A 13,920-nucleotide genomic window follows, 5' to 3' on the forward strand; every position below is an offset into this window, starting at 1 on the left:
TCTGTCTGTCTATCTATCTATCTATCTATCTATCTATCTATCTATCTATCTATCTATCTATCTATCTATCTATCTATCTGTCTATCTATCTATCTATCTATCTATCTGTCTGTCTATCTATCTATCTATCTATCTATCTATCTATCTATCTATCTAATTAGCTAGCTTGCTATCCATCCATCTAATTGACTGCTCACAAATCATTTAAGTAAAATTGAAGTTTCCGCTTCGGAACTGCATCAAATTCTAGGGCAGATATTTTATCAGTTGTACTGTAACTGCCAGTACTGTGCCGTGGAGCAGTTCGTCCCGGCCCATAAAGAAAAAAATTATTAATGTAATATGAGAATTTGATGAAACAGAATCTCCTGCCTTTTCATCCCATGAATGACGAAGAGTCAACTTCCTCTCAGTTGTTCTTGTGTGAACAGTGTTGATAAGGCGGTGACGATCAATCGCATCCGCTTGGCGACTGCGTTATCTCATTAGTACCAGGTGATCGGACCTGTCGTGCGTCACAGCAGCACAGCTAGGTCTTTAGCCTTTAGCTGGAGAGACAGAGATTCTTAGAACTTGAGTCAGACATTGTGTCGTGCGTCACAGCAGCACAGCTAGGGCTTTAGCCTTTAGCAGGAGAAAGTCGTCGCAGAAAGAGATTCCACTTCCTGAATCATACCAAACAAAACTTCAAACTTCGCAAGCGTCGCCAATTAGCTTCACTACTGAGCTAGATAAAGAACGGGAAAAAACTTTGACCATTATTTATAACTGACAATCCAAGGCTGACGATCCAAACCACACTAATACATATAGGAACTACAGTAATGACTAAAGTGACGACTCCTCTCGACGAGATATATTTCCCTGTCATTTCTGTTTCTTTTATGTTTGACTTCAGACCTCGATTGTCTCACAGCCTTTATCCAATCTCCTGTCACTACTACAGAAATACAGAGCAAACAGAACAGAGAGAAAGAAGAACTGTTACTCAGGAGAGAGCGAGATCAGAACGTGTGATGCGACGTGATGAAGACACAAGAGATTCTTTTTTCTGCTCAACACTGGCGCTTTCACAGTATAAACTTGAACAAAAGAAGTGAGAAAATTAAAAATTTTGAACGGGGTCTTCGACTTATATCGGAATGCTGTTATTAAGTATAAGTACCCGTGTCGCTCACCTACGCTAACACAGTGCTAACATCATAATCATAAAAACATCAGAAGAGTCTGACATACGCCTGGGAGTCATCATGGAGGGCAAAAAAACAACACAAACTAAACAAAAGCGAATGTAGCACAATCCAATGTATGGCGTAAACAAAGTCATTTTCTGCGTATAGCACGTGTGATGACGTATTAGTCGCTAAGCTAGTTCCCGTGCAAAATGTGTTTCACCGCAGTACGTCGAAAAATGAGTACCAACCTTAATTTTTTTTCTGTTTATACCTTTACTTATCAAACATCAACATTTCCTATTTCAGAAAGAAATCAGTGGCGTGTGACGTGATCAAAAATGTCTGCTCGTTTGTACTTTTCTTTTCTCTTCTCTTGTCAATCTTTAAGGTAAACATCTGGCTCCTCAGCTGCTCAGTGCTTCCACCATGTGACCATGCGAGACGAAACTAAGTTGATTTGCTGCCAGTGTCGGTTTGTTTTAAAGAAGTAGCCGCTAGTGTCGGAGAATCAATGGCCCATGTGTTTGCTATATACGCAGATGATATTGATTAATTCATTAGCCCCGCTAATGTGACGACCATATCAGTGGCCCTTACCTTGTTATCAGATGACTTTTAAAGTTTGCTCACACATGGTTTTATCTTCACCCAGGAACACAGTCCGAACGGATCCATCGACTGCTGCAACCCGACGACGCACGGGTGCTTCTGACCAAAAGGAAAAACAAATCGTTAAATCTTATCACATTTTACATTTTACTTAACAAATTAATACGGACCCACTAATAATGCTTAAAAAATTAAAAATCATTACTTGAGCTCTAAAAGTTACACACGCATATTTGCGGTTTCTAAAAAACGATCTGCTGCTGAAGCTCCTCCAGTTGACCTTTTGTTCCGCTTCCTTCACAAAGTCGTTCAAACTCAGACGTGTGCCAACTTAAAAACTGCTAATTAACTGGCAGTCTTTCAAAACTCCAGGCAGTTTGACATTAGGGTTGCACTTTCTAATGCAAATGAGGTTTGACTGAAGTGGTTCGTTATGACAACAGCCTGTCAACTTTCTCTGTTTTTTTTCTTCTTTTCTTTTTGACATGATTCAGAGGACAAGACAAACTGAAGAAAACTTAACGCACAGGGAAATGACATCAAAATAGCCAGGGGTCTTCAGAATGAACAAGGACCCCTGTGGCATTAGGAAAGTGCGATATTATCGGCCGACCGATGTCATCGGCCCGATATTAGCATAATTAAGTAATATCTGTAAGAATCGTTATCGTTATTTTCCTCTGATAATAAAAAGCCCGATATTCGTATTCATGTCTTTGTGAAATTATTACTGCATTTTGTCTACTTTGAGCCTGTAGTTCCCCTTCCCTGGCCTGTAGGTGGTGCTACGTAGATATTTAATAGCACACTGGTCCATCATTTTATGTAAATATAATCCATTAAACATTTAGATTATTTACCGATTGTCCACAGTTATATGTATACAACGCAGTCCTGGCATTATCGGAGCGCTAGCTTCTAGCGCTAGCACATAGCTTGGACACGTGTCACGTCTTCAGTCCCCTGCTTCAAACATAATGGCCTGGTCAGCTGCGTGGTGTTTGTGTGTCCACTAGGGCTACATTGGTCAGACTTGTCCTTTTCTCCTACTTCTCTGAGGTGTTCACTAAGTTGAACAGTTTATGTCTGAAAATGAGGTGGGTATTACTCACCGTGTCACCTTGACCCTTCGGCCCAGAAGATTAGATATCATCGCCGGAGTTTAGGCAATCACCTCCACTGACTGACAGCGCTCCTGGTGCAGAATAGTATGTGAGCGTGCCTGTGGGTGAAGGCTGGGTCAAAGAATGCAGGCCTGTGTGTGAAAGAAAAATGAATTAAAGTCATAGTTCTGTGACTGTGTGCTGACACATCATCAACAGAATAAAACACTGACACTTCCTCTGAGTGAACATATGGCTGCCAAATAGTTGAAGATTCTCACAATAAAAAAATAAGTAATAAATCGTTGCTGCTGTTGTGCTGGTCTCCCTCTTGTATTTTTAATCAATCAATTATAGGTGACCCCATTTGAAGCCCAGGCGCCCCCAAATTGGGGTGCAACCCCCAGGTTGTAAACAAAAACTAGCCAAAATTTGGGATTAACATAATCGCAAATATACAGATTTAGTATGAAGTCAGTTGGACAAATGTTTGTATTGTATCCGTATATTAAAGTGAAAAGTCACCAGATGGCAGCATTGCAGCTCATTTAATTTATCTCATACTCAACAGTGGTTTGTACAGATAAATTAATCAATATCACCAGGCCTGTATCAATATCGGTTGATATCGGAATCGGAAATTAAGTCTTTGGACAACATCGGATATCGGGTGAAAGCTAATATCACACATCCCTACCTGCTAGGGAATAAGCTAGAGAAGATCGAAGTACATTTTTGAAGAACTACAGTAGGGTACGGTAGAGAGTATTTTTACAGCTTCTGTTCTGAGCAGCAGTATCAGAGAACAAACAACGGTCGCTGTCAGACATAAGGACGACTTTAACACGTTCTCTTCAGTTCCCCGCAGAGATAAATCTGTCGGCACAAGTCCGTAGCTCTGTGTGACATCAGCCATAAAAGAGTTCCCGCGTAACAGAACGAAACTTAACATAGCACAACAACACCCATCCACCCACTCACCCCCCCACACACACGCCTATCTAGACACCGAGGGACTTCAGGTACAGTATAACTGCTAGTGCTAGCTGGGGTGTGTCTATCTAGACACCGAGGGACTTCAGGTATAGTATAACTGCTAGCTGTTTTTATTTGTTAACATCTAGCAGCAAAAAGTATAAACTTGTTTTGCCTCACTCAGTTCTGCCTACACTTCTGCATGCTAGCTTAATGCTAACGACTGGGAAGTGTGTCCTCTGTTACGCCTTTAAATCGTGAGTGTCAAACCCATTTTGGTTCAAGGGCCGCATACTAATTAGATGTCAAGTGGGCGGGACCAGTACAATCGTAACATAATTACCTATAAATAACAATAAGTCCATGTTTTTACCCTTTGTTTTTATGCAAATTAGTACCAGTACATATTATATATATATATTTATATTCAATGAAATATAATTTTTCAAAACATATCCTGAAGTGGGCCAGGGTGAACGACCTAAGTGGGCCAAAATATAATTTTTCAAAACATATCCTGACGCAGGCCAGAGTGAACAACCTAAGCGGGCCAGTTTTGGTCTGCATGCCATATGTTTGACATCCCTGCATTAAATCAACATCTTTCTTTTTTCTTACTGTGATTACATCTTGCAGTTGATGAATATGTCAGACTAAATGCTTTCTTATAGTGTGTCATTTAGCATTCGAGCCATCTGCACAGGGCTCACAATTACAGATGCTATTTCGCTCCAGCTTTTCAGGTGATCTTTGACAACCTGCCACCTTGCTGTGCCGTTTTATCACACACACTCCCACATGCACGGGTCACAAATCCCTCTACTGCTCTCCAGATCTTCAATGCTACATACATATGCTACACTGTTCTACAGTTTTGTATTAATCCGATGATAATATGTTATAAAAAAAAATCTACTTTTCCATCATGTATTTCACAAGTGAATAGAAAATGTGGCACTGCTGACATCAAGTTGCGGAAGCTAGGAAGTGCAGCCATAAGAGAAACCTGAGGTTTGTTGAGCTTTGAAACAAAGGCATTGGTTCATTGGTTAATAATGTATTTCATTTATATTATTCGTCTGTAAGTATTACAATTAAAAAAGTATTAAATTATAAAGATGTTAATATCTGATAGTGGTAACGAACAAGTCCTTATGGTTAAGTTCATAAACCTAAACCATAAACTAGTACTGCTGCTTCTCCTGCTGGTGGTGCTGCAACTACGAAGAAGGAAAAAAAAACAATAATATATTAGCGTATAATAATAATAATAATGATAAACATGATATTATGACGTTTGTTGTTGTTTAGATTTGTGTTCCGTTTTCAAGAAAGGATTTCCTTACCGAGGTTGTAGTAACACAGTCCAACCACCAGAGGGTGGTAAACGCATTCGATTCATTTTGAATCTAGAAATAGAAATTGAAAATATTAAACAAGACTTAGTGCTTTTAGTTATAATTACAGAAAGTATGTAAAGTCTTTTATATACATTGTTTTTTTAAAGCAAAAAAGGCAACTTTCAAAATCAATTTAAAAAGAAAATCTTACAATATGAAGTATAGCGTCAGGCTTTCTGTGGAAACGTGTGGCGGCCATGTTGGAAGGTGGGAGATCATGCAGTTTAATTACCGGACTTTTTAAATTTTTTTTATCAAATCTGTTCTGTTGAAAAAAAGGCAACAGTTGAAATTCAAAGAAATACAACTTTATTTAGGTGTAAACAAAAAAAAACAAAAAACAAAAAAACAAAACTGCATAGGAAATGTTTAAAGTCCACAGAGCACAGCGAGAGCAGCAGGTGGCCAATATATTATTGTCTCCCGTGCCTTATTTAGACTGGAGACCTGACATTTGCACTTCCGCTCCCACTCTGTGGAATGTGTGAGTGTGTGTTAGGATGGATGGAAGCTGTACCAGCAAACACCTGCCGGAATTACACAGACACACACACACTGGCATGAACATGGAAGTGCCAGCAGCACCCATCTAAACTCAGCAGGTCACCCCCGGCTCTCCCCGCCTCCTGGACTGTGGAGGTTACATTCAGTGGATCTTTGTACTCAGACGACACAGATGCAGCGCACAAACACAACCATCACTCCGCGCACGCGTCCAGCTGCTGCGGAGCAAACAGGAATATGAATCCATCAATGTTTTGTATCCCGTCTGATTAAAGAACAACAACAAGAAAGAAAAAAAAAAGGTCAGACTTTATGCTGGTGTAATATTTAGCAAGATGAATTTACAGAAGACAATTTGAACATTTTCCTCTGTGGACTTCCAGCAGCTGGCTGCGGGGGAGTGAACACCAACAAGATCACATTTAACCCTTTTCTTCACAAAATACATTCTAGGGCCAATGGGGATCGAGTGGGGTGTAGTATTTGTACTGGTTTGTGAAAAGAAAAAAAAAAAAAAAGGAAAAAAAAAATGAATCAGGGGGGAACTAATTAAAACCAATATTTTTTTTTCAAATTGAGAATTTTTTTTTTTATAATATGTAAATGGGCACAAAAGAATCAGGATAGTATGGATAGGTCATAACATGGGGGGGCGGGGGCATTACATCATCACTACAAGACATGTTTCAAAGAGACACCTGCAGAGCAGGGCTGCTGAGAACTACCTGAGTTTAATTTTTTTTTTCTTCTCCTTTCTAAATGTTTAAAAGTTTTCTTTTGAATATACAATCATTAAAATGAGGACTACGACCTTGTACGTGTTACCTGGTGCAGCTTTGCTTTCTCTCCCTCCTAGCGGCGAGAGGCCGGAAGTAAAACCGGGAACGATACCAACGATCAACCAATCACGGGCGCAGCAGCCGTCGACACGCTAGAGACGACCAGACTCCGTTAACTAGGTTAAATGAACTCATCTTCGTTGTTAAATTAAATCTACACCAACACTATAACTTTAGTTAAAGGGGTCAAAGGTGAAGACAAGGCTATGTGTCGCAATCCCTCGCAAGAGTTAAAGAGGCCGAGTAGTGATTCTTAAAACTCTGCCACCGGTGGTTCTCCGGTGCTGAGGCGTGATTGGCCTCTCGAAAACAGGAAATACAATCGCCAAGGTCAAAAAGGGTTAATTTCATCCGATAATTGACACACACACATACACATCTTTGGGTATATATTTTGGTAAAAATCATCCCAATAGTCAGCTACCCACCTCATTTGAGTTTTCAACACCTATCTGAGAGACGTCGGTATAATACAAGGACTTTTTAAAGCATGCAACAAAATGAAAACAAAATAAAGGTTAAAAATACAACTTTTTTTTTTTTTAATCTCTTTAAGAGTGAAGACCTAAGGATCTTAAAGATAGAATTCCGCAAATTCTTAACAACCGATGCAACGTTGAATGAACATTTCACTGAGTAATACTGAAAAGCAAACAAAACCAATCTCATTGGTGAATCTCCATGTTGGGTTCAAAGCAGCAGAGTGTGCGAACTGGAACTGGCTCACCAACCATGCGCTAGTATCTCCACTCGCATAACAGCGCAGCCAGCTGTCACCCACTTGGTTGTGATGGTCTGATGGTTTTTTTGTTGTTGATGCGCTAGTATCTCCACTCGCATAACATAACCAGCTGTCACCCACTTTTTGTTGTTTTTTTTTTTTTGCTTAAACCACAATTAGAAAAGTTGAGGCTACATCCACACTGCTAAGTTTTTGAAGAAAGTGGCAATGCTATGCTAACGCTCGATGTTGTGTCGTCGCCTAAAAATGCTTTTCAACTGTTTCGGGGGAAACAAGTTTCATGTTTGAATTTGGTAACCAGTGTGTCCTCTGCTAGCGCTCGTGTAGCCCGAGCGTGGCATATGAGAAAAATGTTGCATTGTACTTGTTGCAATAATTAAGGATATCTAAATGTCGACGGAAAAGGAAAAGACGTACGATCTTCAGACACGGAAGAGCCAGCATTATGCGGCTAATGTTGCCGTGTCGGGATGTAGCAGTGTGGATGTAGCCCAAGTTTTTACGGATGTCACCAAGTCATTGCCAAGCACCCTAAACCTACACTGGAATATCTGTATATTGTGCTGAGAAATAAGAGTACGTTCTTGTGCAATCAAACTACTAGCTACATTCTCTTACCGCTCGCACAGAAAAAAAAAAATCAATGTCTGACATGTTATTAGCGATGGCTCGATACGATACTCGAGATCAGTTACGATCCTTTATTGGTCAAAATTTCAGGATCGAACTTTAAAAAAAACAACTATAGCCCAAATGCTCAACTTAACTTTGCGCAACATGCCGTAAACAAGGACATCATCGCCTGAGCAATAGAAAAGAAGGTATCGGACTGATATAGGTATCGGCAGATATTCCAAGTTGCATTATCGTGTCGGACACAAAAAAGTCACATCGAGCCACCCCTACATGTTACCATGATTATTTTTATGTCGAGGTTAAGAAAATCGGGACACGGCCCATTTAAGCGCGTTCTCGTCAAGAAGGCGAGGATCCATCCTCCGGTACACGGATTTTTTTTTTTTTTTTACATCTGTATCTATGATATCACGGCCCAGTGACCTTTCTTGTCTACAAACAGTGTGGTCCAAACACCAGCCCTGTTTGGCACTGAAGTCTCACGGCTCATTTTGGCACGGTTCCATCTGAAATATTTGGTTTCTTGGTGACACAAGGCAACGGTTAGCAGGCGTCTTTATAGTAGATTCAACAAACCAAAAGGCTGTCTCAAGGCTCGTGAGATGGAGTGATGATCATCAATACAAAGTGTTAGTCAACTCGAGAAAAAAAAAAAAAAACAGTACCGCGATCTTTGGTCCCTAGAGTAATGAGACGTGTACTGCGCTGTAAAAAACAAGTAGATTTTTTTTTTTTTAAAGTATGAGGTATATTTGCGATGCATAAATAACTGGCAAGTTATGATTTAAAATACAGAGCAAAAAAAATGAGGTATTCAACACAAGAGCAACAAGTTGAGGTATTTGAATGTTTCAATGCACAGTAGCTACGAGTGACGAGTTTTGAGGTATTTGACAGTTGAGGTATACAAGGAAAAAAAAAGTGGAAATAAAAAAAAAAAAAAACGTTTAAGTACAGGTCATCTGAGATATGAGGATGAAAATCCTGATTAATGTGCACACGGGCTCTCTTCCTTAGAGGCGAGGCCCAGTTAGCGACTCCTTTCTTGGGTCCCATGGTTCTTTGAGAGGCTAAGAAGGTGGCAAAAAGAACCTTTAATTGTCTTAGTGCTTCCAGTGGGACAAAGATTTAAGGAGATCAAGGGGATTTAAAACCCCACAATGCTTTTCACGACAAAGACTCTTTTTTCTTTCTTTCTTTCTACGGAGAATAAATTTGGATACAAAGGCCAAAGCGAAATGCTACTTTGAGCCTGCAGGCGGACTAAAAATTCATAAAAGCAAAAGGAAGAAAGGGGGTATTCTTTGGTGCAAGTATCGTCTGATCAAACGTCACAGCAGACCGACCGACAGGTGTTTGGTTTTTTTTTTTTCCCAAAACGCACATTAAACCAATGATGGCGTCAGGTCTTGGCAGGATGTGGAACTGTACGACGCAACCAAGCACGCGCTCTGCGGACAGTGCTTTGAACTCGATCTGTGAGTTTTGTCAACTTCCCAGGGACAGTGATTATTGGAGAAATTTTTTTTTGTTTGTTTTTTTTTTCATTTGCCAAATCTAGTTGGCCGTTGTGCAGAAATTCTAGCTTTGGTAAACTCCGACAGATGGTCTATAGACCTTCATCTTTAGAGCAGTTTTTCTACGAGCGCTCAATGTGGAGGTGTCTTCACAGCTCCGAACATCATAAATAGGGCAGGGCTTCGCCACGTGACTACAGGCCCTAGAAGCCATAGGAACGGGGGGCGAGGGGGGGGCTTTCAACCACAATCTTAGACCAGAGAACTTTAAATTCAGATCTGCTAGTTTTATCGATAGGGTCCTCTGGATGGTCAAATTAGGAAGGGGGGGGTCTTTAACTGAGGCTTTTGTTACACAGCATGCCTCGTTTAAATCTCTACGTCGACGTCGTTATTACGCAGGTATCTTTGAAGCTTTTTCTCCAAAATACTTTGGTGGCTCCTCCATTCTCACGAGGAAACGCTGCTGTCCTTGCATACAAAGCTTTGCGTTGTAGCTGTTCATCCAACCCGATTGGATGGTAACAACACGCATTGTCTCGACTACTCAAAAAAAAAAAAAAAAATTTATAAATCCAGTCCTATCAAAAACTGGTTGTGGACAGGGATGTATTTATGATTAAACGTATTTCATGGAAGGACTAATCTTGTTACAGGGATCATTCATGGGGTTTTACGAACTCAAATTTATATTTATTCTTACAATAAATCAGCCTCTGCCTAGTAAAGCTAGAAGGAGAGTCTATAAAAAAAAGAAATACTGATCATTTCGATCAGTTCCACTGTGACCTAAGGTTAAATTTGATTTCGTTAAGTTTGCGCTCTCTTCCTGGGCGGCCGCGTCGCGATCCCACGGAGCCAAACGAGAGACGAGAATCGAGAATGCGCCGGTAAACGGATTACCTCACTTAAAAAAAAACACACATGACAGGGAGGCAAATGATGCAGCCTCTACAGTGGTCTGAGTATTGTCTCAGCAACAACATTCAGGAGGTTCAACTTTAACTCATTTCAAAATGCACAGCAAGAATTCCTTTAATCCTGTGCAAATATCAACTGATGAGTCTCTTATCGTGGTTTTTTTTTTTTTTCTTCTTTTTTCGTCTCTCTTAAATAACAAACTCTAGAGTTAGACTTCTTTTCTTCTTTGTAAAACTTCACGGACTAAAACCTCTGCTCGGTGACTATGTGTACATTCATAAATGAGGTAGGTGTGGAGCAGAGGCTGTAAGATTTTTTTTTTTTTTTTTTTCAAGAAAAGCGAGTTAATTCCCTGAGATGGATACTTAAGGAGAGCTGTGCAGAGAGAATTCAGAGCAGCTGAGACTGAGGAAGGGAAATATGGCTCTTCTTCTACTGATTATCAATTTGTAGAGGTCCCCTCTGCCGTGCACGCCGGAGTCACACGCCGGAGGAGAATATCAGTGTTAATGATAACAAATAGTATTCTATAGTTTTATTTTCCCTTAATTTTTATTTGCTCTCAATCCCCTCTGAGCTCTCCTACTATTTTGACGGTTGATTTATTCTCTCTCCTCCATTTCCTTCATCCAAAAAAAAAAAAAAAAAAAAAAAATGCAAAAAGGACAAATGGAGCGAGAGAAGACACAAAATAACTATTCTATTTTAGAATTTGAGAATGCGATTATTTCCAAAGTCAACGACCACGATCACTCCGTCAGGCGTCACTGCCACGCCGGAGGGGCGATCCATCTGCCCGAAGCCGCTCCCCTGTGTGCCAAATTTGCATAAGAAATTTCCGTTGGGCTCGAACACTTGGACCCGGTGGTTGCGGGAGTCGGCCACGATGATGCGGTTCTCCTGGTCAACGGCGACGCCCTGGGGCCGCAGGAACTGTCCGTTCCCGGTGCCCTCGGAGCCCAGGAAGCGGGCCGACTGGCAGTCGGGCCGGATGACCAGGAGACGGTGGTTGTTGAAGTCGGTCACCACCAGGTGGTCTTCGTGGTTGAAGGCCACCCCTCTGGGAGAGTCAAAGTGTTTCCACAGAGCCCCTTCGAAGCCGTACTTGTTGAGAAAAGAGCCGTCCGGGGCAAAGAGTTGCACGCGGTGATTTCTGGTGTCTGAGACCAGGATCTTACCCTCGGAGTTGACCGCCACATCCCAGGGATAGTTGAACTGCCCGTTTTTGGTACCCTTTTCTCCAAACTTGAGCAGGAACTGGCCCTCAAAAGTAAACACCTGTCACACAATTCAAATGTGTTTGTGAAAAGCGCTTAACAAAGCTATTAGCTAATAGCTAATAATTTGTCGGTTTTCAAACCTGCACACGGTGATTGTCCTTATCAGCCACGATGATTCGCCTCTGACCATCACACGCCACCCCCGCCGGACGATCGAACTGCCCGGGCCGAGAACCCAGAGAGCCAAATTTATGGTGGAAGGCACCGCAAGGCTTAAAAATCTGCGGAGCACAGGACAAATATGAAAAGATTGAAAATAATTACAGGGATTTGTGAGGCACTTCATACCTGACAGCTGTACAATATTGGAGGCCAAACTGTTATTTTTTATACAGTAATACCTCGAGATACGAGCATATTCCGTTCCATGATCGAGCTCACAACTCGAGATGCTCGTATCGCAAATCATTTTTTTCCCCATAAGAAATAAAAAACTAAAAAACTCCATTATTAGTGCTAATAACAAGCAAAAATTTGCTCGAAGGCTTTCTCGTATCTCGGAATACTTGTATGTTGAAGTGTTACTGTATACTGTATGTTCTTGTACCCATAGTTAAAGCCATACCTGTATGCGGTTGTTGCTGCGATCAGCCACGACCACGTACCCCTCCTTGTCCACACTGATGCCCCACGGACGGCATAACTGACCGTCGCCCTCTCCCTCGCATCCAAACGATGACACCTGGGAACCCAGTGAGCCGTAACTCCGCCCAGATTTCACCAGGACTTTGTACGGGCTACCCTGGATGTGCTGGTTACACACCAGCACCGACACGAGGTGTTCCCCCTCACATTTTGGTATGTAGCTGATGGTGTAAGAGCCATTCTGGTGGTCTGTGACCTCGGCCGCAGACAGGCCGCCGTCGCCGACCGACATGACGATCGCGGACACCGCGTCCCCGCCGGACAGCCGCGGCTCGCCGTCGTGATCGTACCCGATCACGGTGAAGGAGGCGGGCTTGCCCCGAAGTGCACTTTTCAGACCCTCCCCGTGGGCTTTGGTGACTGGGGCGAAGGCTCCGCTGCTGATCAGACCCAGCGACTGTATGGCTATGTACAGGGCCTGTGAGGGAACGGATGTTAGTTTATACATTTACACTGCTCTCATCTTAAATCTTCAAACCTCACATCGGCAGGACGGACCTGATCTGGAGGAGTGAACATGAAGCGGTCGTCCTCCTGTGGCTGCAGCAGACCCCTGAGGGCCTTCAGTTCATGGATCTGCGTGAGCATTCGCTCCCTCGCCAGCAGCACATCCAGGTGGTGACCCTCGTCCAGCACCTGGCTAACAGCAGCTATAGTGCTGTCTAACTTAGTCAGACTTTGGTGCAACTTCTCCACCTGCAGGTACAGAGACTTGGCCTTCACCTGACGAATCTTTTCAACCTAAAAAGGAGAAGCACAAATTTAAAATTATATTTTAGTTGTAATCTTATATGGACACTAACAATGTGACATCACATCATATTTATTTTGACAACTAAATGTCACGAGATCCTATGAGCTCCAACACCAGCAGGGGGCACAGCAGGATCTCAAGCCCTTCCTGTAAAGGGCTGGGCTCCCTCTTTGCCCCTCTACTTAAAAAAAAAAAAAAAGGTTTAAAACATTATAACACGATGATGTATGCGATGGACCTGTATTGTGCGATTTGATTGGCTGGTTAGTTAGCAGTGCGAGAAGATAACGGCTAGTTATCAAGAAGCTGAAAAAAACCCCAGAATGGACCATAAGGGTGGCGGCCATTGACCACTGATCTCTGACACGGACCTGTCATTACACTCTTGACCACTGGATGGCACCAATGCACAGAGACGCTAGACAGTGTTTGATATGATTCTCTGTGAACCTGGCAACTAAAAACATTTATAACATTTTTAAAAAAGTAAAAAAATAAATAAAATAAAATGAAAAATAAAGGTAAATATAAATTAGTAAGAAAAATCAAACAAAATTATGATTTACATTTAGACTCTGCTTATACCCATATCCTATACCTTGAATATAAGGCAACAAACGCTAAAAATGATAAATCTATATGTATTTATGTATTTAAACGCCACCTACTGGACAACAGTTTTGTAGGTTTGACCACATAATGGAGTGAAATTAAAGGCAGACATGGACACATGAACAGAACGCTGTCAAATCTCAAACATTTTGGGATGATTTCTGCATTTCATTTTTATACATTTACATTTTAAAGTGTCATTTTCCTC

The 13,920-nt window shown here is 41.6% G+C and overlaps 1 protein-coding gene across 1 annotated transcript in view; it reads right to left on the reverse strand.

Annotated features, from left to right (window-relative positions):
- Positions 1-10,443: 10,443 nt before the first annotated feature.
- Positions 10,444-13,920, reverse strand: part of trim71 (tripartite motif containing 71, E3 ubiquitin protein ligase) — an 8,112-nt gene continuing 4,635 nt past the window's right edge. Inside the window, exons 3-6 of the mRNA XM_017040927.2 lie at positions 12,845-13,087; positions 12,267-12,764; positions 11,782-11,922; positions 10,444-11,699 (exon numbers count right to left, since the gene is read on the reverse strand). Coding sequence (XP_016896416.2) covers positions 11,127-11,699; positions 11,782-11,922; positions 12,267-12,764; positions 12,845-13,087 — 1,455 coding nt within the window. The 3' untranslated portion in view covers positions 10,444-11,126. The remainder of the gene's footprint in view (positions 11,700-11,781; positions 11,923-12,266; positions 12,765-12,844; positions 13,088-13,920) is intronic.

This window comes from Cynoglossus semilaevis, chromosome 18 (assembly GCF_000523025.1).
Source record: "Cynoglossus semilaevis isolate Cse_v1.0 chromosome 18, Cse_v1.0, whole genome shotgun sequence".
NCBI classification, from domain to species: Eukaryota; Metazoa; Chordata; class Actinopteri; order Pleuronectiformes; family Cynoglossidae; genus Cynoglossus; species Cynoglossus semilaevis.